The 22,427-nt window shown below is 38.4% G+C and overlaps 1 protein-coding gene across 1 annotated transcript in view; it reads left to right on the top strand.

Annotated features, from left to right (window-relative positions):
• The first annotated feature begins 7,368 nt into the window (after positions 1–7,368).
• LOC127429583 (ras-related protein Rab-4B-like) overlaps positions 7,369–22,427 on the top strand; it is a 22,018-nt gene continuing 6,959 nt past the window's right edge. The window contains exons 1-7 of the mRNA XM_051678706.1: positions 7,369–7,543; positions 16,018–16,098; positions 16,410–16,524; positions 16,615–16,677; positions 18,934–19,088; positions 21,032–21,127; positions 21,462–21,640. Coding sequence (XP_051534666.1) covers positions 7,528–7,543; positions 16,018–16,098; positions 16,410–16,524; positions 16,615–16,677; positions 18,934–19,088; positions 21,032–21,127; positions 21,462–21,577 — 642 coding nt within the window. The 5' untranslated portion in view covers positions 7,369–7,527 and the 3' untranslated portion in view covers positions 21,578–21,640. The remainder of the gene's footprint in view (positions 7,544–16,017; positions 16,099–16,409; positions 16,525–16,614; positions 16,678–18,933; positions 19,089–21,031; positions 21,128–21,461; positions 21,641–22,427) is intronic.

The raw sequence follows: 22,427 nt of genomic DNA, 5'->3' as shown, positions 1-22,427 counted from the left end.
GCGATAGCTGGAGATAAAGCAGCCGTGTTCATCACTCAGAGATGCGGTTTTATGAGCGGGGCTCATAAAAGTCCCTTGTTATTTGACTCTTTAATGGATGAACTCAGTTGCTGTCTCACCCGCGATGGCGAAAATGCACAACAGTCCAATTTGGTTGGACCACAATACAGAAAACAAATTCGTGATAATTAATACCCTGAGTATTAATAATGAGCGGACATGGCGGTCCGTAAACTGTACAAGCAAAAAACCTTGAAACACAAGAATAACACGCTATAATATTCTATCTCTGCCCAGACGTAAACCTCTTACTTGAATCGCATGAGGACACAGGTAGAATGTGTTTTCCTCCGTCCTTTAACTTTGACCCGGTTCCTTGAGGCTCGGGTGATGATGGGAGGCCGTTTTCTCGCGCTGTCGGTGGGCGGTACGGCTGTTGATTCTCGGCGGGCTGGCGGAGAACTCAGAAATGTCGACTTGATTGAAGATGGAAGAGAAATCTTTAATCTCTTCACTTCTGTAGGCCAACGGATGAAGATGCGAATTGCTCGGCGGTCTCCTTCGGATCCGTTAGTGTTTGGTTGAACACAGAGTAACCTCAACTCGTCCAGCGAGATGGAGATTGTATGGCCACAGTTTCAAGTCGGACATTACTTCCTTAAGCCACGAGGTTGCACCGGAGAGCAGCAAAAAGCTACGTCCGTATTCGGTGAACGAAGTCGCTGGAAGCCACTTTGGAAGCATTTCAGAATTATTTGAAGTCCTGATGATGTCATGTTTGAGGGACGTTCTGTTGTGTGCCTCATCCAATAGGAGTTGAGTGCTCGATCCTTTAGTGAGCAAGGCTTCATGGATTTGTAGTCTGTTTTGGACTCCCTTTGTTTGATTTTGGCGCGATTTTTATCAGTAAGATTTACGACTTAGGAGGGGGCTTGAGGAATGTTTTTTATGACTGTTAGGCCTGCCTTTGTCTTCTATCTGAATACATGAGGCCCAACAGGAGTCAATGTTTTTCTCCCACTTCAGGTCCTGTGAGATGGTAGTGCCCAGGAACATGAATGACTCCACTGCTGCCACAGTGCTGTTTAGAATGGTGAGGGGGGTCAGTGTTGGGGTGTTTCTCTTAAAGTCCACAATGATCTCCACCGTTTTAAGCGTGTTCAGCTCATAGTTGTTTTGACTGCACCAGACAGCCAGCTGTACAACCTCCCTTCTGTAAGCAGACTCATCATCATCTCAGATGAGGCCGATGACAGTGGTGTCGTCTGCAAACTTCAGGAGCTTGATAGAGGGGTCCTTGGCGATGCAATCATTGGTGTAGAGGGAGAAGAGTAGTGGGGAGAGCACACATCCCTGGGGGGCACCAGTGCTGATTGTACAGGTGCTAGAAGTGAGTTTCCCCTGTCTCACAAGCTGCTGCCTGTCCATCAGAAAGCTGGTAATCCACTGACAGATAGACATGGGAACAGAGAGTTTAATCTGGAGTATAGCTGGGATGATGGTGTTGAAAGCCGAACTGAAGTCCACAAAAAGGATCCTTGCATATGTCCCTGGTCTGTCCAGATGTTGCAGGATATGATGCAATCCTATGTTGACTGCATCATCCACAGACCTGTTTGCTCAATAAGCAAATTGAAGGGGATCTAGAAATTGTCCAGTGATGTTCTTCAGGTGGGCCAACACCAGTCTCTCAAATGATTTCATGACCACAGACGTCAGGGCGACAGGTCTGTAGTCATTAAATCCTGTGATTTTTGGTTTCTTTGGGACAGGAATAATGATTGAGCGTTTGAAGCAGCATGGGACTTCACACTGCTCCAGTGATCTATTGAAGATCTGTGTGAAGATGGGGGCCAGTTGGTTAGCACAGGATCGAAGGCACGCTGGTGAGAAGCAGTCTGGGCCTGAAGCCTTCCTCGTCTTTTGTTTCCGAAAGACGCGGCTCACATCATCTTCACAGATCTTAAGTGCAGGTTGAGTAGCAGGAGGGGGGAGGAGGGGGGTTGCAGGAGGTGTTGGTGTTTGTGTGAAGTGAAGGTCAGAGTGGGTGTGGGGTGTGAGATTGGGCCTTTCAAATCTGCAGTAGGACACATTCAGGTCGTCAGCCAGTTGTTGGTTCCCTACAGGGTTGGGGGTAGGAGTCCTATAATTTGTGAGTTGTTTCATGCCACTCCACACTGATGCAGGGTCATTAGCTGAAAACTTGTTTTTTCAGCTTCTCAGAGTATCTTCTTTTAGCCACTCTGATTTCCCTGTTCAGTGTGTTCCTGGCCTGATTGTACAAGACTTTATCCCCACTCCTGTAAGCATCCTCTTTGGCCTGACGAAGCTGCCTGAGCTCTGCTGTAAACCACGGTTTGTCATTGTTGAACTTTAAATAAGTCCTAGTAGGAATGCACATATCCTCACAGAAACTGATATATGATGTAACAGTATCTGTAAGCTCGTCCAGGTCTGTGGCTGCAGCCTCAGAAACACTCCAATCAGTGCAGTCAAAGCAGGCTTGTAGTTCCCGCTCTGCTTCATTGGTCCATCTCTTTACAGTCCTTACTACTGGCTTGGTTGATTTTAATTTCTGCCTGTAGGTTGGAAGAAGATGAACCAGACAGTGATCAGAGAGTCCCAAAGCTGCTCTAGGGACAGAGCGATATGCATCCTTTATTGTTGTGTAACAATGATCCAGTATGTTCCTGTCTCTGGTTGGGCATGTGATGTGCTGTTTGTATTTGGGCAGTTCACGTGTGAGATTTGCTTTGTTAAAATCATCAAGAATAATAATAACTGAGTCCGGGTATTGTTGTTCCATGTCTGTAATTTGATCAGCCAGCTGTTGCAGTGCTGTGTTCAAACATGCGTTTGGTGCGATATACACACTCACCTGTATAAACTAGGAAAACTCCTGCGGCGAGTAGAAAGACTTACAGTTAATAAAAAGTGCTTCCAAATTAGGACAGCACATCCTCTTTAACATTGTTACATCTGTACACCAACTTTCACTGATATAAAAGCATGTTCCACCGCCTCTAGTTTTCTCTGTTAACTCCGCGATGCGATCCGTTCTGAACAGCTGGAAGCCCGGCAGATGTAACGCGTTGTCCGGAATGGCTTCACTCAGCCAGGTTTCTGTGAAGCACAAGGCAGCAGAGGTTGAAAAGTCCTTGTTTGTGCGGGTGAGGAGATGTAGTTCGTCCGTTTTGTTAGGAAGAGAGCGGAGATTCGCTAAGTGAATGCTCGGCAGCACTGTTCGAAATCCGTGCCGAAGGAGTTTGACCAGTGCACCGGCTCGTCTCCCTCGTCTGCGTCTCTTGAAATGTAGAGCTGCACCTCCAACTAAAATGTCTAGCAAAACGTCTGAATATTCGAAAAGTAAGTAAATATATAGGAGGCCTGGGTAGCTCAGCGAGTAAAGACCCTGACTACCACCCCTGGAGTCGCGAGTTCGAATCTAGGGTGTGCTGAGTGACTCCAGCCAGGTCTCCTAAGCAACCAAATTGGCCTGGTTGCTAGGGAGGGTAAAGTCACGTTGGGTTAACTTCCTCATGGTCACTATAATGTTCTTGCTCTCGGTAGGGTGCGTAGTGAGTTGTGCGTGGATGTCGCGGAGAATAGCGTGAACCTCCACATGCACTATGTCTCCGTGGTAACGCCCTCAACAAGCCACGTGATAAGATGTGCAGATTGACATCTCAGACACGGAGGCAACTGAGATTCGTCCGGATTGAGGCAAGTCACTACGCCACCACAAGGACTTAGAGCGCATTGGGAATTGGGCATTCCAAATTGGGGAGAAAAGGGGAGGAAAAAAATAATATGAAAAATAAGTAAACAAATGTGTTTGGCTAAATGAAATTACAAAAGACACTGGAGTCAATATTTGTACAGTTTCTATAGAAAATAACGGTTTTGCTGTTTGTTTCTGCAGTTTTCACCTACCTTTCACTCTCCTGTGCATGTCCTGACATGTCCCTTTATTAACTGGCACATACACACACACACACACACACACACACCCACAAATACCCAACAGACAAGGCTGTCTTGACCTGGTCCTAATCTGTGTACTACTAACAGGTTTGTCCAAGGTCACAAGCATGGCGCCCTCACAATCTAAACAATGAAAGCCTTAAGGTGTCACAGCCTAGTATGACAGAGCACCCTCTTTTTCTGCCTATTTTATTTAAAGTTTAGCCAACCTTAAGAAAACATCCGTTCTCCATATGGTACACACTCCCTCCTCCCTTTAATCTCGGAGAGAGAAAGAACTTTTTAAAAATGTGGTGGAGAATCTGTCACTGGAAAACAAAGGAAGGGAGGAAATCGTGGAGATAGTGGCAGAGGGGCCGGTGATTTATCATCCATTGGCCCTGTGCAGTCCGGCATGACAAGGGCTTTGAAGATGTGCGCACCAGGACCCTCAGAGTATGCCTGAATAAGGAATGTGTGGACAGAAGAGAAGTGAAGATGACAGTATCTTAAGTTTCAAAAAGAATATAGCCATTCCAGTTAAATGCAAACACTTCTTTTTTAAGTTTCCCAAAAGAAGTGATGCAGGGATATCATTGCACACTTGTTTCAAAGTTTTATTCGTTTCAAAGTTTTATTCGACTCAATGGTACACATGCAGTGCAAATGCAGTGAAATGTATTGTATAGTAAAGAAAATATCTGTAGATTGAAGTAGAGAAAGTTGAATTACTATGTACAAAGACATAAATAAGAGACTAGAAGGGCTCGCTTTAAGGACTGAATAATCATTTTCAAATGTTACAATTCAAAACTGAGATAACATAGACAAATAATTTTATTTTATTTGTATTTTTTACAGAAATTATAACTGTTCCACAGTTGTGGCATCTTTCCACCATTTTGCCACTAAGAAAGCGGCCACTAACCAACAGAATTCTTCTTTGGTGAATGTATAAACTGTTGGAAATTTTAGTGGACAAATTAAGCTAGTGAGAGTGTGTAAAATGTGTTTTAAGAGTTTATTGTCTAAAATATATATTTTTTGCCATTTTATTAACCTTTTTGCAGTGCACGTACATTTAATAGTGCTGCGGTCTGACTAATTATACTCTTTTACATGAATATTAGGTCATAAAAACTGCATGCATTATAATTATACAAGAATGGAAAAATATGTTGTGTAAAAAGTTGTGAAATTGTAGATAAAGTAAAGAACGTCCCACCATCACACTTCTGTCATTGCTTAAATGTCAACTTCTCAAATGCAGTGGAATACACCTTCAAACAGCGCTGCTCTCTGAAACATCATATTGACTGGAGTTTGACTGCCACCGTGTGGACATAATATGATGTACAGATGTGGACACTATGCAGGGGTTTTCAAACTGGATCCCCCCAGGGGGCCGCAAGGAGGTGCTAAGGGGCCCTTTAAAAATATCAGAGAAAAACAAATGGTAAAAACCGTTTTATTCTGAAATCACGAGATTAATCATAATCAATTTATTCTGTTGATTTAAGAATTAAACAGTTAGACATAAAAATAAATCTGCATATAATTTCATATACAGTATTATGAAAAAATATTTAAAAAAAATAAGGGTTGTAATTTACTATTCTCTCTAAAAATGCTTTAAAACGATATATTTATTGTGAAAAGCGCTGCTCAAATAAATTTAAATGGATTTTTTTTAAAAATATCTTTGGGTTTATACAAATAACTCCAATTGTAGAAAGATACACAGTCAATTTTTTTAATATAATTATTTTTTAGCTTTAGTAAATTACAATATAAAAGCCAGTGTTAATTTTGCATATGAGAAATCTTTATAATATATGGTTTACTATTTTTCTCACACGGGGTCCCTCGAAGGACATCAGCATATTTGGGGGTACTTGGCATTAAAAAGTTTGAAAACCCCTGCATTAGGGTGTATTTTAAGTGCTTAATTTATTCTATTATATTTGCTGAATTAATTGGTCAGCGATATGTGAATGAATCTCTCAAAAAAATTACACACATATCCCCTTAAAAATCAAAAGAAAATTAAATATTGCATAAAGAAAATGAATCCTATTTTATAATTCCAATTATACAGTATATTACAGTACAAAAACAGACCACTGTACACAATGATTTTTTTAATTATTTAAATCTCCATAAATTTAAGGCAGGCTTGACTATAAATGATTTATAAATACATTTAAACAATAGGGCTTATATCATAATTTTTTTTGCATTACAGTAACGAGCTTGAGATGTTTTGTATTAAATAATTAGGTTAGAGTATGGAAATATGCTTAAATGTCATGATATCATCAAATAATGTCAAAATGTGAATATATATTAATATATACATTAAAGGTAGACCGATATTTCATTTTTACCGATTAATCGGTGCCGATAATTGCTTTTGAAACTATTGTTATCGGTAAAAATCTGTGCCGATAGTTGCCGATAGTTTTTGCATCATTTCTACATTTTAAATAAGAGTCCCCGGTGTATTTCAGGCTTGTTTATATGTAAAAGTCCTTCATTATTCACCAAATCCTCATTTTTTGTTTTATTTTTATTTTTTTGCTGGTTATTTTGGGGATTTTTGTTGAACAATAAACTGCATCTGAGATTTTATTCATTTAAAACTCTTTGTCTGTGCCCTTCATAGTAAGGAAAGATAAGATTTTTTATTTAATTTTGACATTTTAAAAATCGATTTTAAAAACCATTGGCCGATTAATCGGTTATCTGCCTTTCCCACCACCTTTGTTATCGGTATTGGCAAAATCCACTATCGGTCGATCTCTAAAATGTGTGTGTGTGTGTGTGTGTGTGTGTGTGTGTGTATATATATATATATATATATATATATATATATATATATATATATATATATATATATATATATATATATATCTTAATTGTTCTGAACATGACCTAAACATGTTCTTGTCAAGTTTCATGTGATTTTTTTTTATTTATTTTTTTTATTGAAGAAGTTTAGAAATGAACAAACATTAATAATAATAATAATAATAATGGCAATTAACACATTTCTATAGCTAGGCTACTGTATATTAATTTATGCACGACATTACACATGAGAAAGAATAACAAATAAACAAACAAAAAGACATAGAATAAAAAGGACAGTTGTGTATTTTCACGACTATTGCCAAAACACTTTTTGCTGTGTATGAAAAACCTGTCACTTTTCTTATTTTTAGTAAAGAGGTTTAAAAAGTGGTGCCTGTTTCACTTAAAAAGTGAGGATTTAATAACTTTTGTTTACCTATAAAACATGTACCAAAAAATGAAGAAATTATGCCAAACTGGGTTACAGTAATTTTTTCCGTCATGACATCATCTTGGTGTCGCGCGCACGCTGTGCTCGCGCAGGTCTAGGTGTTGTAAAACAGGAAACAGAGGCGGAAGCAGCAACAGCAGTTAGCTTGTGGAATTCCAACCATCAATAGACAGAGAAACAAAACCACAGCAAAGCCCATATCTGAGGGAGAAGAACGAGTATCCATTAGCCGGTTGAGTGGTTTCATCGGTGGGAGCGACATGTCAGAGACCTACGGTAATGACAGTTTAATTGTGTTCGCGTTAAAGCTATCGAGCACTGGCGCGTGCGTACGAGTGAGTGCGCGTGCTGTAGCAACATCATCACCAGGAAGATGATTTTTCTGACCAAACATTTTGTTTTAAATTTCTTTAAACAGATACCAGGGCAGTTTAACCCGAACAAAGTAATATTATCATATACCCATAACCATGTTCTGCCACTGTTATCTTGTCAGGCTGTTGGTAAATGTATGTTTATTGGGGTTTCCACTCACTGAAATGGGTCTGTCAGATGTAAAATGTTTTTATGTTATGTTATTCTTATATAAGAATAATATCAGTGCATCTGTGTGCCAGGTAAGTTATTAGGATGATTAACAGCTGTTAACTGGTATTATATAACTGCTGTCAACTCTCTGAACAACGTCACGAACATTTACATTGATGTGAAGTGAAACACTTCTATCTACTTAGCGTCTGTGGTTTGATGATAGATACCCTATTACGGATTCTTAACTATGTGCGACCTTCGGGACATCTTTATCTTTTTCATTTTTGTTTTTTCGATCATTTTGGCTGTGTTAATGCCAACAGCATATGTTTTGCCAAAGGTGTGTGTTTTGGGGGGAATTTTGATATTTCAATCTCAGTTCCTATAATAAATCTATAATACACTGTGTACACAAAATAGTTACACTCAGGAACTAAAGGACAAAAATGTCCCCATTGAAACCCATTAAAACTGCAATATTTGATCCCAGTGCCATTAAAGCATAAAATTATGAATTATGCTTTCATTCCGGAGCCCTGGCATCAAAATGTAAATGTTTTATATTTTCCACCAGATGGCACAATCATGTTTAGCCTATGGAGCAAATACATGCTTTTCCCCTATTTTCTGTTTGCTGTTTTATAGAGCACTGCAGGCCATTTGAATAAATGATGCAGCTAAAATTGTGTGGGTGTATTGGTATGGATGTCATAGTGTGTTTTGTATGTGTGTATTGACAAATTTGTGTGTGTAAAAAAACAACAGTGGCATTATGTAAACAAACTGCCATTTAAAGGGTTAAAATCCTGAAAATGAATTAATATTTGGTAGTTATGATCAGGACTGATGTTAGTTAAAAGAATGAACTCATTGAAAGTGGAAATATTATTAATATTTAATATTTTTATGGTAGTTTTTTCACGTGGACATTTTTGTCATCAAAGGACCTCTGAGTAACTTTTTTTTTTTATTATTGATACACAAGGGTTAAGTTAAATGCCACGGTTCTGTCTTCCGTGACGTAAAACCTCCACCAACATCATGCATCATTACCCCAAGCTGTTCTAGCCCTGTTTCACTTTCACACACTGATATAAAGTCACATATTCAAACCAGCACCACGTGTGCCTGTTGCTGTTGGCATTGATCTTCCCGAAAAGGGAATGCAATTTTTTTATGCATGAAATACCTGGTTGACCTACTTAATTTGCCAAAATGTGCATAAATATAGAACAGAACACCTTTTAATACATTGAAGTGCAAGGTATTTCCTACTTCAAATCTCTGGGTGAAGACCTCAGAAATGTCTCTGTTTAATTTAATGTCTGATTATTGACCATTGTATTTGCGCTGTAGGTAATCAAATATTAATGTAGTTAATGTGATTATTAGTTTCATGTTGCAGAAATCTCTCTCCTTAAGGCCCAGTCATACTCTACATAAGTACGTGAGCGCAGACGCATCTTGCTACGCAAGCTCGATTTCACACGTCGTTGCATTGTGAAATGTGTCAGAGCGCAATTCTTAACCCAACGCAAGTACGCGTTGTATTCTCAGCATTGCCGCAAGGGGAGCTACAGCAGATTTTCTATTTTCAATCAACAACTGTCATGGCGGAGCAGCAATTTGAGTAGAGTCTTGCCGAACAAGTTAGATTATACAAACATATTTTTCTGTCATCTTTACAGCAAATACAAAAGCACACACTCGACAACTGTTGACATGGTGACTCCACCACATCCGGTTTCGTGGCGCCCAAGGCCCAAACATACTTCATGCAAGTACGTAGACGCAAGCGCTTCACCAAAGCATGGCCAGCGCGTGGTCCTGTTGTACATACATTACGTGTGCTCTTGCATTGCTCTGGTGGTTACAAACCTTGGACCACAAGGGGGCAAAATAGTTTTTTAGGTGCAACGCAACCAGATGTAGTGAAGTCAACATGTCGACAGTTGTCGAGTGTGTGCTTTTGTATTTGCTGAAAAGGCGACAGAAAAAAATGTGTCTTCGTTCACGTAATTACATAAAGTAAGTTTGGGCCTTTAAACTCTTTCGCCCCCTTGTGGCCAAGGTTTGTAACCACCAGAGCAACTCACGAGCTCACGTAATGTATGTACAGCGGGACCACGTGTTGGCCATGCATTGGCGAAGCGCTCACATCTGCATTTGCGTACTTGCGGGAAGTATGTTCGGGCCCTTATTCTCCTCCAACCCCCCATCTATCCGCTGTGAAACAGAGTCTGTTTCATTGTACTTGGTCTACAAATTTGGTATTTTCACAAATGCAACCCTTAAAGCGGTTTTGTTTTTCTTATGAAAAAAATGAGCACTATGCCTGAACAACAACATCTAGATTTAAAAATGGCAAAAATACAAAACCCCAAAAAACATTGCATACACACAGAAACATACAGTACAGATTCCAAGTCTTCTTAAGTGGTAACATTTTCACTTTTGGGTGAACTAACCCATCGTGTACATACAGTACCACCCAATGCATGAGTTGTAATGGCAAGATTTAGGTGAGAAGCAGTTTTAATGTTTCCCACAAACAAAGGCACAAAGGAAAATAGTACAGTTTTTAGTTGTCACATGACCTCATTACTTTGTGTCCAGTTATGACTGATAACAGTCAAACAAACGTTTTGAACCCTGTTTTTGTAAAAATGTCTTAACTTCTGGCAGTCGATTCAAATGAGTCAAGATCACACTAGAAATGGAAAGTCAAGCGCATCGTATTGCCAGATGTAGTAGCATCTCACATGGTGTCCTCAGGTTTTATGTGGCACATTTTGGTATTCCATGCATGCAAAGAGTTCACATACTGTGCATGTACAGTATACTTTTTTTATTTTTTTATAATATTCTATATATGTGCTATTCCAATAGAGCGCAACAGTTGGGTTCTGGGGGTAAAAAGCCTGTTAATTTTCTCCATAGACTAGTTGATTTTAACGATAATTTATAAGCCTTTAAAGAAAGACCTACCGTGAGTTTCGAGGTTGTTAATTGATGGTATATGCTTCCTTTGAAGCCATCAGCCTGCATTATTTCAACTACATTTAAATAACAAAAATCATTTAAGAGTAGAATTCCTGGTTTAACTGGGGCTGGGTGATATGGCAAAAAAATAAAAAAAACAAATTTTTTACACTCAAGGATGTCACAATTCGATTTCTCAACTTTTAAATGTACTCAACTGAAAAGTAACTCCAACATGATTCAAATAACATGTTCTTTATTATTTTGCAAGGCAGCCTCGTAAGAGAAATCAAAGTTCTTTACATGATAGGAAGCATAGGTGTGCATGAAAAATGAACAAAAAAGCTGCACCACACAGGAAGTTGTTAACATAGTGTAAATAATAAATTAAAATCTAATAAACCCAGATGTTCAGAAATAAGAAAACAAAATAAGAAACCTGCAATGTAGGGATTCATTTTTATCTTAACCAAGTCTATCTAGTAAATTATCTAGAAATCAAAATCTAGAGATTATCAAGATTATCTAGAAAGTACTCATTGTATATCAAACAATTTGAATGTAAAATCATAAAACCCCTGCAGATAGAGTCCAGTCCTAGAGGGCATGCTGAGCAGTGCAGCAATATGAATTGATTTATCATTACAATTGAACTCGGAGTTCGTCAGAATGATCATTTCTGAAGTGTTGGCTATAGATGCTGTAACCTTGAAACACGTCACAGAACAAAGCAATAATTAGCAATCTATCTGAGTCATCATGGTAAAAGAAGCAGCGGTGGATGTTTTTCTCTCCTATCCATATGATTTGATATCATATCTTAACTATCACGTAATTAATGCTATATTATGGATATTTAAAGAAAGGAAAGGAGACCACTCATCAACCAGGCCAGTTATGGTCTGAATAAGCCAGTGTATGCATGATTGTGTAAGTAAATAAAATGTATTTCTAAAGCACACCCAAACACAGCAAAGCTGACTGAAGTGCTGGACAGAAAATCTACAATATAGTAAAATAAAACAAATACATCAAAATACATACAATAAAATGCAACAAGACAATCTCAATTGATACTGCAAAACGCTAGAGAATACAAGTGCGTTTTAAGCCTGCATTTAAAAATAGACTGTCTAATGTCAAGTGGTAGTTGATTCCATAGCCTAGGGGCAGCAACTGCAAAGGCTCTATCGCCCTTACGTATAAACCGTGACCGGGGAATATGCAATAATATGTTGTCAGCAGATCTCAAAGACCTAGTAGGTAAGTATGGCTGTATTAAATCCCTAATATATGACGCCACTCTTCAGTTCTGTTGAGCAAAAATCACATGTACAATTGCACTGGAAATATTACCGGTGTCACCCACTCCCATATGAATGAAGCAATTGAGTCAGTCTCCGTACGCTCTCAAACTACTTGTATATATCGAAATATTTTGCAATAAAATAAAATTATTTTGTTTCTAACAAATTATACAACTTCAAATCGATAGTTTTATTTTCCATCCTTTTTAATTCGATTATGTCATTCGCAGTGCTTCGTGGAATTGTAGTTCATTCCCTCATTTAAGATGGTAAGTATTGTACCGTTCTCTTTTTGTATGATTTTAAAAATGTACTTTTGCTTCAAATCAAAGTTTGTAAATGGTGCGTTCACTTCGGAGCTGGTTGGTTTGGTCAATTGCTTAGAACTCATATATGAAGGATTTAAAGTCTGTATTGTAGAAATGAATGGGAAAAATAATTCCGAAAACGTAAAAAGGTGGGCAGGCACGGTTACGCCACTCTGCATTTCCCAATGGAAGGCCACTGAGACGGACTGTTAAGTCGATTATCCACACACACACATGCCATGTGTTTGTAGCTCTTTAACAGAGAGTGAAGTATGGAATCGATGTGTTTAATCACACTGTTAGTTTGCCTTGCAGCTAAGTATGGACGATTTTTCAGAAGAACCTTTGCCTGGCTGTCTTATGGTTAACTAGTGCTGTTCTTTATATTTAAATGTGCAATTAATTATTTACCTTGGTAAATGTGAACTAAATCATGACATTTGATCTCAGCTTTCAAGACTCTTTCACTTCCCTTATTAAGTTCAGAAAACGGAAATAATACATTTTGCCCTTAAACTTTCAACCAGAATCAAGATTGCCCATATTTCTTGAAGTTGATGGTATATGTACAGATTGACTGTACACATACAGCTACTCTTCATGGAAAAGCATTTAGAAGCTCAAGGTCATGTTGTCAGAGTACACACACTGTCTCCAGAAATAGCACCCATTAGCTGGCTGTCTGAACCTGGACCACATTATTTAATTTAACTTGATATGCTAAAATGTCGTTTTAGAGTGTTTGTGCACATTATTTATTAAGTGGAAAGTCATAGAAAGTCCTAGCAGTTTATTCATGATGGTTCTTTCCAAAACCTAGTGGACTGCCTATCTAGACAGCATTTTAAGGCATCATAAGCATGCTCCCGACATAGCAAACTTTGCGATAAACTCATTGAATAAATCTATCTTATTCCAAGATTGCGAATGAGTCGAGAGAAAACTTTATTAGAAATATGTTTCAGTCAACACTGAAAAGAATTGATAGAATTGATAGCTTTATCTAATTACAAATTATCCATGTGCTTTGTATTTTAAGCTTCTTAGAGGATTACTTTTATAACTTAGCAACATGATAATGTAAGACTCTATTGGAATTAATTGCGAGTCGATTCCCCTGTGCGCTATTTGTGTGGCATGCATGGTTACTGCGTATGTAGAGCGTTCAAAATCAGTCATTTATGAGGTTCCGTGACCGTTAAGATGCTGCCTTAAAAGGCAGCTGCTTATGTAGGCAGTTGACAGCAAGGCAGCTCACTAGGGTTTGGAACAGAGCTGATGTTTTTTGTCCAAAATGCTCTGGCACACTTTTAGAGATTATGCTGTTCTGGTATGCTCCATATGCTTACTTGCATACGTATTCCTCAAATGTTCCATGCTGACAGTCATGGACCCATCATCTCCATAGAGCCTCCCGTGACGCTGAATTGTTTCTCTGTTACAGCTGTTGAGAGTGCATCTCATGCCCACATATGCATATAGTTCTTTCTCTGTGTCCTCTTTCAACACAAAGAGCTTTTGGGACAGCATCCCTCACACAGGTCAGCAGCTGAACCCTGCAGTCTGCTGCGTGGGCTGGGTCAGGACCCGCTCAAGTCCGAACATCTGCACAGCACACACCCTCAAAGAGACATCCTGCTATGATGACATTGTATCTTGAGAAAGGGCTTATATACATAAATGCATTCTTTGCCATTCTTTTGTTTTATTTTGTATTAGTTGACATTTTATTGTGTTATGGATGTGAAAGCCACAAACTGATCCTTGATCAGCTCTATTGATTACTATTACTTAGTGTTTGAGATAATGGCATTTGATGTAGTGTGTTGTCCACATAGACCAATATGGTTTTTTCAGTGGCCGATGCCAATATCTAGAGAGCAGCATGGCTGATATAATGCTAGTATACCTTGAAATCATTTTAAGGGGCTTTTTGCTGCTGCTTCTTTTTTTTTTATTTATTTTTTTTTTTTTTTTACCTTTTATGATTTTTTTTTTTTTTGTCTTGTAACCATATAAAAAGATTCTTAAAAGAATGACTCTTATAAGCTGATTGTTTTTAATCAACAGCATGACACATACAGCATGACCAGTGTAGTCTGATTCCCGGACGAATGACCCTTGAGCCGGTTCATTTGATTCTACAGCGCAAAACATACAGGTGGCCAGTGTAGTCTGATTCCCAAATAAATGACTGTTATGAGCTGGTTCTTTTGAATCGACAGTGCAAAACATACTGCACAACCAGTGTAGTGCGATTCCCGAATGAATGACTCTTATGAGCTGATTCTTTTGAATCTACAGTGCAAAACATACAGGTGACAAGTATAGTCTGATTCCCAAATAAATGACTCTTATGAGCTGATGCTTTTGAATCTACAGCGCAAAACATACAGGTGACCAGTCAAGTCTGATTCCCGAATGAATGACTCTTATGAGCTGGTACTTTTGAATCTGCAGTGCAAAACATACCGCACGACCAGTGTAGCGCGATTCCTGAATGAATGACTCTTATGAGCTGGTACTTTTGAATCTACAGCGCAAAACATACAGGTGACCAGTCAAGTCTGATTCCCGAATTAATGACTCTTATGAGCTGGTATTTTTGAATCTCCATGCAAAACATACATTACTACCTCCCAAAAGAATGACTTTATTTCCAAATATTCTTAATCTGATCAATTATGGCAGTTAATTATAAAATTAAATAAACTTCAATAACAAGTAGCTACAAATAATTCATTAAATATACCAAAACAAACACTCTGCTAGAAAATATTTGCAATAATTGGTTCTTTTCAGAGAAAGTTACTATGAAGGTGTTTTTTTGGCTGCACATTTCAAATATCTGGGGAATTTTGGCGCTTTCTGTCATTCTGACATTTCTGGTTTTATTTTTTACCCTGATCTCATATATCATAAATAATATATAAAACAATAAAATAATGCACACTTATTTTACAGAATAATTTTTCAAGATTCATTCAAAATTATTTCAAAATCGAAAGCTTGCTCTCAGAAGTTAAGTCATCTTTTTATGATCAAAAAGGCATGTTGTCGGCCAATGCTGAATATCTCAAAATGGCTAAATAGTTGCAATTTAATCAGTCCATATGACATATTGTTCTATTACTATTTCTATTATAAGTGTTTAATGCACATTTTGCATTTTGTTGTGTATTAAATACAGCATGCCATTTAGTCTTGGGTGTGTGCCTGTGTGTGTGTATGAATTAGTCTTATAATCTGTCTTTTCCTATTAATCTTTAATGAACACCTGTTTAGAGTTAGTATGTGTTCTTTCTGCTTTGCAGAATTAGGCCTACCCCATAATGGCGTCCTAATGAGCAATCATCAGTTTAATGCATGTTTAGTCGGTTGCTTAGCAACAGTTGCTGGAAAAACATTGCTTTTCAAGATGGATTTGATTGTTCAAAGTGTACACACCTCAATCAAATGCTCTCACTGACAGAAGAATGAAGAAAAGGTTTAGTTCACATGGAATGAGGCATATCAGGATTGTACAGTGCTCGGAAGGAGATTCCAACGGCTTTTAAACATGTTCTTCGTGTAGCGCAACTGATATTGATTCTCTTCCTCTTTCTCTCTCTCTCGGTTTCAGATTTCCTGTTTAAGTTCCTGGTGATTGGCAGCGCTGGGACTGGGAAATCATGCCTCCTTCACCAGTTCATAGAGAACAAGTGTAAGCCCTTATTAATGTCTCTCCCACACAAAGACTTCAATTAAAAAATGCCCTTTAATTCTCACAGCATTGAGCAGGGAAAAAGAGGAGGCCATTGAATGTTAAGTTCTCTGGCAAAGCGCAAGTATCTTTACATGCATTTGAAGTGTGAATAAGACTAGTAAGGTAGATAAGGTAAAGCATTGAACAAAAACCATGCTTTAGGTAAGCTTAGCTTAAGCGTAATATCCAATGCCAAAAAGGATTTACTGTGAAAACATATTGCTGGAATGAGATTGTTGACATTTATTTGATTTTGTCCTCTGTCACAGTCAAACAGGACTCCAACCACACCATCGGTGTTGAGTTTGGCTCCAGGGTTGTCAACGTTGGTGGCAAAACAGTCAAACTGCAGATCTGGGACACGGCTGGACAGGAACGTTTTAGGTACATGCCTGTGATTTGTCCATTAGAATATGCTTAAGGATGTATGCTGACTCTGATTGGCTGAGCTCATTTATTACTTGTGTCTCATAGGTCAGTGACCCGCAGTTATTACCGTGGAGCAGCGGGGGCTCTTCTAGCTTATGACATCACAAGGTAAGGCTGTTGTGATGGGGTCACCCGACTGCAAGGACGCATTTCTTTAGGAAGGTTCACCCAAAAAATTCAGTCATTATTTATTTACTCACCTTCATGCCATTCCAAGCCTACGTGATTCACAATGAATGGGGACTGGTGTTTTCAAGCTTCAAAAAGGATGTAATTAAAGTATCATAAAACTGGTCAATACGCCTCTTGCATTATATTTCAAGTCTTTAGAAGTTATACAATAATACACTGATTCACTATATTATCTTCCCCTCCAGTGAGGTGTTATAGGAATAGTTCACCCAAAGGTGAAAATTCTCATTTACTCACACTCAGGCCATCCCAGATGTGTATGACTTTCTTTCATCTGCTGAACACAAACAAAGATTTTTAGGAGAATATCTCAGCTCTGTAGGTTCATTCAATGCATGTGAATGGTGGCCTGAACTTTGAAGGTCTAAAAAGCACATAAATGCAGAATAAAAGTAATCAATAAGACTCCAGTGGTTTAAATCTGTGTCTTCAGAAGTGATATGATAGGTGTGGGTGAGAAACAGATCAATATTTAAGTCCTTTTTTTACTATAAATCTCCACTTTCACATACTTCTTCATCTGTTTTTGGCGATTCGCATTCTATGTGCGTATCGCCACCAACTAGTCAGGGAGGAGAATTTTTAGTAAAAAAGGATATTGAATTGTTTCTCACCCACACCTATCATATCACCTCAGAAGACATGGATTAAACCACTGAAGTCATATGAGTTACTTTTATGCTGCCTTTATATGCTTTTTGGACCTTAAAAGTTTTGGTCACCATTCACTTGCATTATTTGAACCTTCAGAGCTGAGATATTCTTCAAAAAAATCTTGATTTGTGTTCTGCAGAAGACAGAAAGTTAAACACATCTGGGATGGCATCAGGGTGAGTAAATGATGAGAGAATTTTCTTTTTTGGGTGAACTATCCCTTTAACTGCATCATTGGTCATTGAGTTGAACCCAAGAACCAGATTAGTCTGATTAATTCAGAATTCAGAACACATAATTCAGACAATTTTTTTAGCCAGATCAACCAATTCATTGACACGGTCTCACTCAATTTTTTCATGAATCACCAAGAAGAGCTATGGAGGATGCCTAGATTGTCAGTGAATAATGACTTAAAATTCAGTGTTTTCCTCACACAAAACTGTTATATGACTTCAGAAGACTACAGCCCACTTTTGATACTTTAATGGTGCTTTGCATCCTTTTTGAAGTTTGAAAGCTCCAGTCCCCGTTCATTGTAACTGCATGGAAAAGAGTGACCAGCACATTCTTCAAAATTTCTCCTTTCTTTCACCAAAGAAAGGCATACTAAGTCTTAAAGTAAATGATGACAGTTTTCATTTTTTGATGAACTATCCCTTTAAACATAATCTCTTCAGTGGTAGCAAATGAACTCAAATATTTGCTTTGTATGACAGGCACACAGCGAGAATCACTGTGGCATTCAATTGGATAAGCTCTGGGTTGCTGTGCCGCTGTTGTAGTAATAGAGATGGAGAGAACGGAATAATAAAGAGTGACAGGACTGTAATAAAATGTCATCTTCTGGCAAGCAGCAGCCCGGAGAGATCTAGTCCGTTAGACAGGGTGTCGGTCATACAGGGTGTCGGTCAAAGACGATGCGAGTGTGAAATAAACAGACTGATGGACTGTGTGTGTTTGATGGATAGAATATGGGGGGGGGGGTCATCCTTTAGCTGTGAACTGTCGTCATTGCAGCTGCAGTCCAGATCCACATTCAATGCTTTACACTCTGAAACACATTTACCCATTCATCCGTTGCTGTGACCACCTGCTAATGGTTGCCATGGAGACTGGGGACTCAAACAAAACAAGTTTCCCCGAAAGCATGTCGTCAAGGACTGCATTATTAGTCATGTATTGTCTCACTGCGTCATAGAGATTGTTACAGACATTGATTTTCTTCGAAACAGTACAAAGGTTTGTTCCCTTTTACACTTTCGCCCTTTTTAGGATGTTTCTACTATTATAAATGGTTAAATTGAGTGTTGAAATAGACCCTACGTCCTTATTGTGAATAGTTCATCGATGCATGTTTTTCCATAGTAAAAAAAATTTTTAATCTTTGAGTCAGCCTTCAGCAAAATGTAATAATATTTCCTTTTCAAACTGGACATATTGCAGCTTAAAAGGCAGTTTATGTTTTTGTAGGAGTAAAGACTAGACTGTTGTTGTGTCTTCCTCTCTATACTCTAGTCGGGAGACCTACAATGCTCTGACTAACTGGCTGACAGACGCACGGACACTGGCCAGCCCCAACATCGTCATCATCCTGTGCGGAAATAAGAAGGATCTAGATGCGGACCGTGAGGTCACCTTCCTGGAGGCTTCTCGCTTTGCCCAGGAGAACGGTTAGAGCTTTTTCTTAGCAGTAATTTTTTGGGTGTTGAATACTCATTCCAGGATCACATAAATTGACTTAAAGGGATAGTTCACCCAAAAATGAAAATTCTCTCATCATTTACTCACCCTCATGCCATCCCAGATGTGTATGACTTTCTTTCTTCAGCAGAACACAAATGAAGGTTTTTAGAAGAATATTTCAGCTCTGTAGGTCCATACGATGCAAGTGAATGGTGATCTGACCTCTGCAGCTCCAAAAATCACATAAAGGAAACATAAAGGTAATCCATACGACTCCAGTGTTTAAATCCATATCTTCAGAAGCAATATAATAGGTGTGGGTGAGAAACAGAACAATATTTAAGTCCTTTTTTTTTTTTTTACTCTAAATCTCCATTTTAACTGTCACTTTCAGATGTGAAAGAGAAAGTGGAGATTTAGAGTAAAAAAAAAAAAGGACTTGAATTTTGATCTGTTTCTCATCCACACTTATCATATTGCTTTTGAAGTTGCTGAAGTTGTATAGATTACTTCTGTTTCCTTTATGTGATTTTTGGAGCTACAAAGGTCGGATCACTATTCGCATTGAATGGACCTACAGAGCTGAGAAATTCTTCTAAAAATCTTCATTTGTGTTCTGCTGAAGAAAGAAAGTCATACACATCTGGGATGGCATGAAGGTGAGTAAATGATGAGAGAATTTTAATTTTTGGGTGAACTATCCCTTTAATACTTAATTATCGCTGTTATTTTTTCTTAATAAAAATGGTTTCCCTCATCTGAGCGGTACAGTGCTTGGGGACCTTTCCTACAATTGTTATCTGAACACACACACACACAAAAATTAAAATAAAATTGGACTTGATTCGATAATTCTTAAGGCCTTTTCACACCGAAAACGAAAGTGTTTAAGCGAAGTGAATGGCTGACGAATATCCCTTTCACACAGATACATAGTTCGCTGTTAGCACGTTAACGCCTTTACAATAGGTGCTGCTAATTGACGAGCAGTTTTTCTGTGGTACAGTAGGTGGCTCAACGCACCTTTGAGCTGGTCCAGCTCTGCCTGTGACAGATGAGACGAAAAACCACTTGACAAGTTTGCAAAACAATCAAGACAAGCACACGAGTTCTCTTGCAAGCAGATTGAAAAAACAAAACTGATTTCTTAACAAGCTGCTACAGTGATGACGAGTCTGTTGTTGATTTGCTCAAAGAAAAAAAAAGACATTCGAGACACTTTAACAAATATTTCAGTTCACCTGCTGGACAAGTTGACTGGCAGTATTATCATGTATACACAGTCTGATAGGCGAAAGAATCGAATGTAAAAAATCATATTAATGGTTAAAACATGTTGTCATTTGGAACAAGAGTGATTACATGCCAGTGCCACGCATACTACATATATGTGTGTTAAGTACATTTGTTTAAAAACACTGCATAATGCACACTCGTAATGATTGCTAAAACAGATGTTTGATTGTGTACATTTACTTGTGTTGTACATTTGTTCTAAATCCTTTCGAAACAGGAAGTCGGGTGGGAGAAAATGAAAGGCTGTTCCATTATAACAAAGTAGCCAGTTGCCTTTTGTTTACATCAAAATCTGTCAAAAACATAATTTCCTCCTTGCTATTGCTAGTCTGAGCCAGATAGTATTAGATAGAGGGGGCATTCTCATTCTAGAGAACATTTAATTGGGCAAAAAATTCTATACACCACTCTAAGTAGCAAATATGAAAAAATATTGGCTTTAAATATGTTTGGTCCATTTTACAGGATGAGAAAGACTGTGCATTTGAATATGTATTTGCTAACAGCCTACTTTTGTTAATGAGCACGGATAACGAGGCTGATATGGACATATTCAAAAACAAAGACTTCGGCACTATAAACAGATGGTTGATTTTGGTGTGCTAGTCTGACTCAGACTGTGTCCTTCACCCAGAGCTGATGTTTATGGAGACGAGTGCTTTGACTGGAGAGAACGTAGAGGAAGCCTTTCTTAAATGTGCTCGCACCATCCTCAACAAGATTGAATCAGGTAAGAAAAATCAAGCACTGCCACGATATTATGCACATGTGCTCCTGGTCTACAACTGGTATTTACAGGATAGTCCACACCAAAATGAGCATTCTGTTATCATTTACACATCCGAATGTTATTTCAAACCTGTATGATCTTTTTTTTTTTTTTTTTAAATCATGCAACACAAATGGAGATGTTTTGCAGAATGTCCAAGCTATTCTTTTTCCAGACAACAAAAGAGGTTGCCGACCCTGACTGAGCACCAAAAAGCATGAAAATCACTGAGGTTATGCCTTCTGAAGAGTTCAAGGAGAAGTGCAATTTTGTGTTTCTTCCTGTTCATGCATAGGTGAGTTGGACCCGGAGCGGATGGGTTCTGGGATCCAGTATGGCGATGCGTCCCTGAGGAACATCAGACAGCCCAGGGGCTCTGCTGCACAGACCAAGCAGCAGTGTAACTGCTAGGGTCCTGGATGCCCTGACTGCTACCTGATAACAGACCTTTTACACTCAACCTCCCCCCCTCAGGTGACTTGATTACTAAATAACATTTAACATTTAAAGGTGCACTCAGTAACTTTTGTCTTTGTGTTATCTTGGACTTACACTGACACCTCCACAGCATCTTTTAAAATAAATAGTTTTCTGTTTCAGATGCCATTATAGACATTTAGTATTCAGTCATCCATGATTACTTTAATCAGTCAGAGAAAGTGTCAAATAACAGGGCAGGTACTGAGATTAAGCGAGCAGGATTCGGCTGGTCATGTGATTCTAACATGGCAGTCCCCTTGAGGGGACCCTCTCCATGTAGAATAAAACAGCTTTTATAAGGTTACTGATATGACTGGAGTCTTCATTTTAATGTGAGTGGTCATGATTTCCTACATATATTGCAAAATTACAATTCCTGTCTACAGGAGTTAAACTTTTTTTAAAGAGGAAAAAAATTACTGAGTGCACCTTTAAAGAGAGAGTTCACCCAAAAATTAAAATTCTCTCATCATAAACTCGTTCTCATGCCATCCCAGATGTGTATGATTTTCTTTCTTCTGAACACAAATTAAGATTTTTAGAAGAATATTTCAGCTCTGTAGGTCCATATATTGCAAGTGAATGGTGCCCAGAACTTTGAAGCTCCAAAAAGCACATAAAGGCAGCATAAAAGTAATCCATACAACTCCAGTGGTTTAATTCATGTCTTCAGACACGATATGATAGGTGTGTGGGAAACAGATCAATTTTTTTTCACTATAAATCTACATTTTCACCAGCCCTCCTATGCACATAAAGTCCCTGACATGTAAACTAAGGT

The sequence above is a fragment of the Myxocyprinus asiaticus genome, chromosome 39 (assembly GCF_019703515.2).
Source record: "Myxocyprinus asiaticus isolate MX2 ecotype Aquarium Trade chromosome 39, UBuf_Myxa_2, whole genome shotgun sequence".
NCBI classification, from domain to species: domain Eukaryota; kingdom Metazoa; phylum Chordata; class Actinopteri; order Cypriniformes; family Catostomidae; genus Myxocyprinus; species Myxocyprinus asiaticus.
The sequence above is the reverse complement of the archived record's forward strand: the minus strand, read 5'-3'. Positions and strand labels throughout refer to the sequence as shown.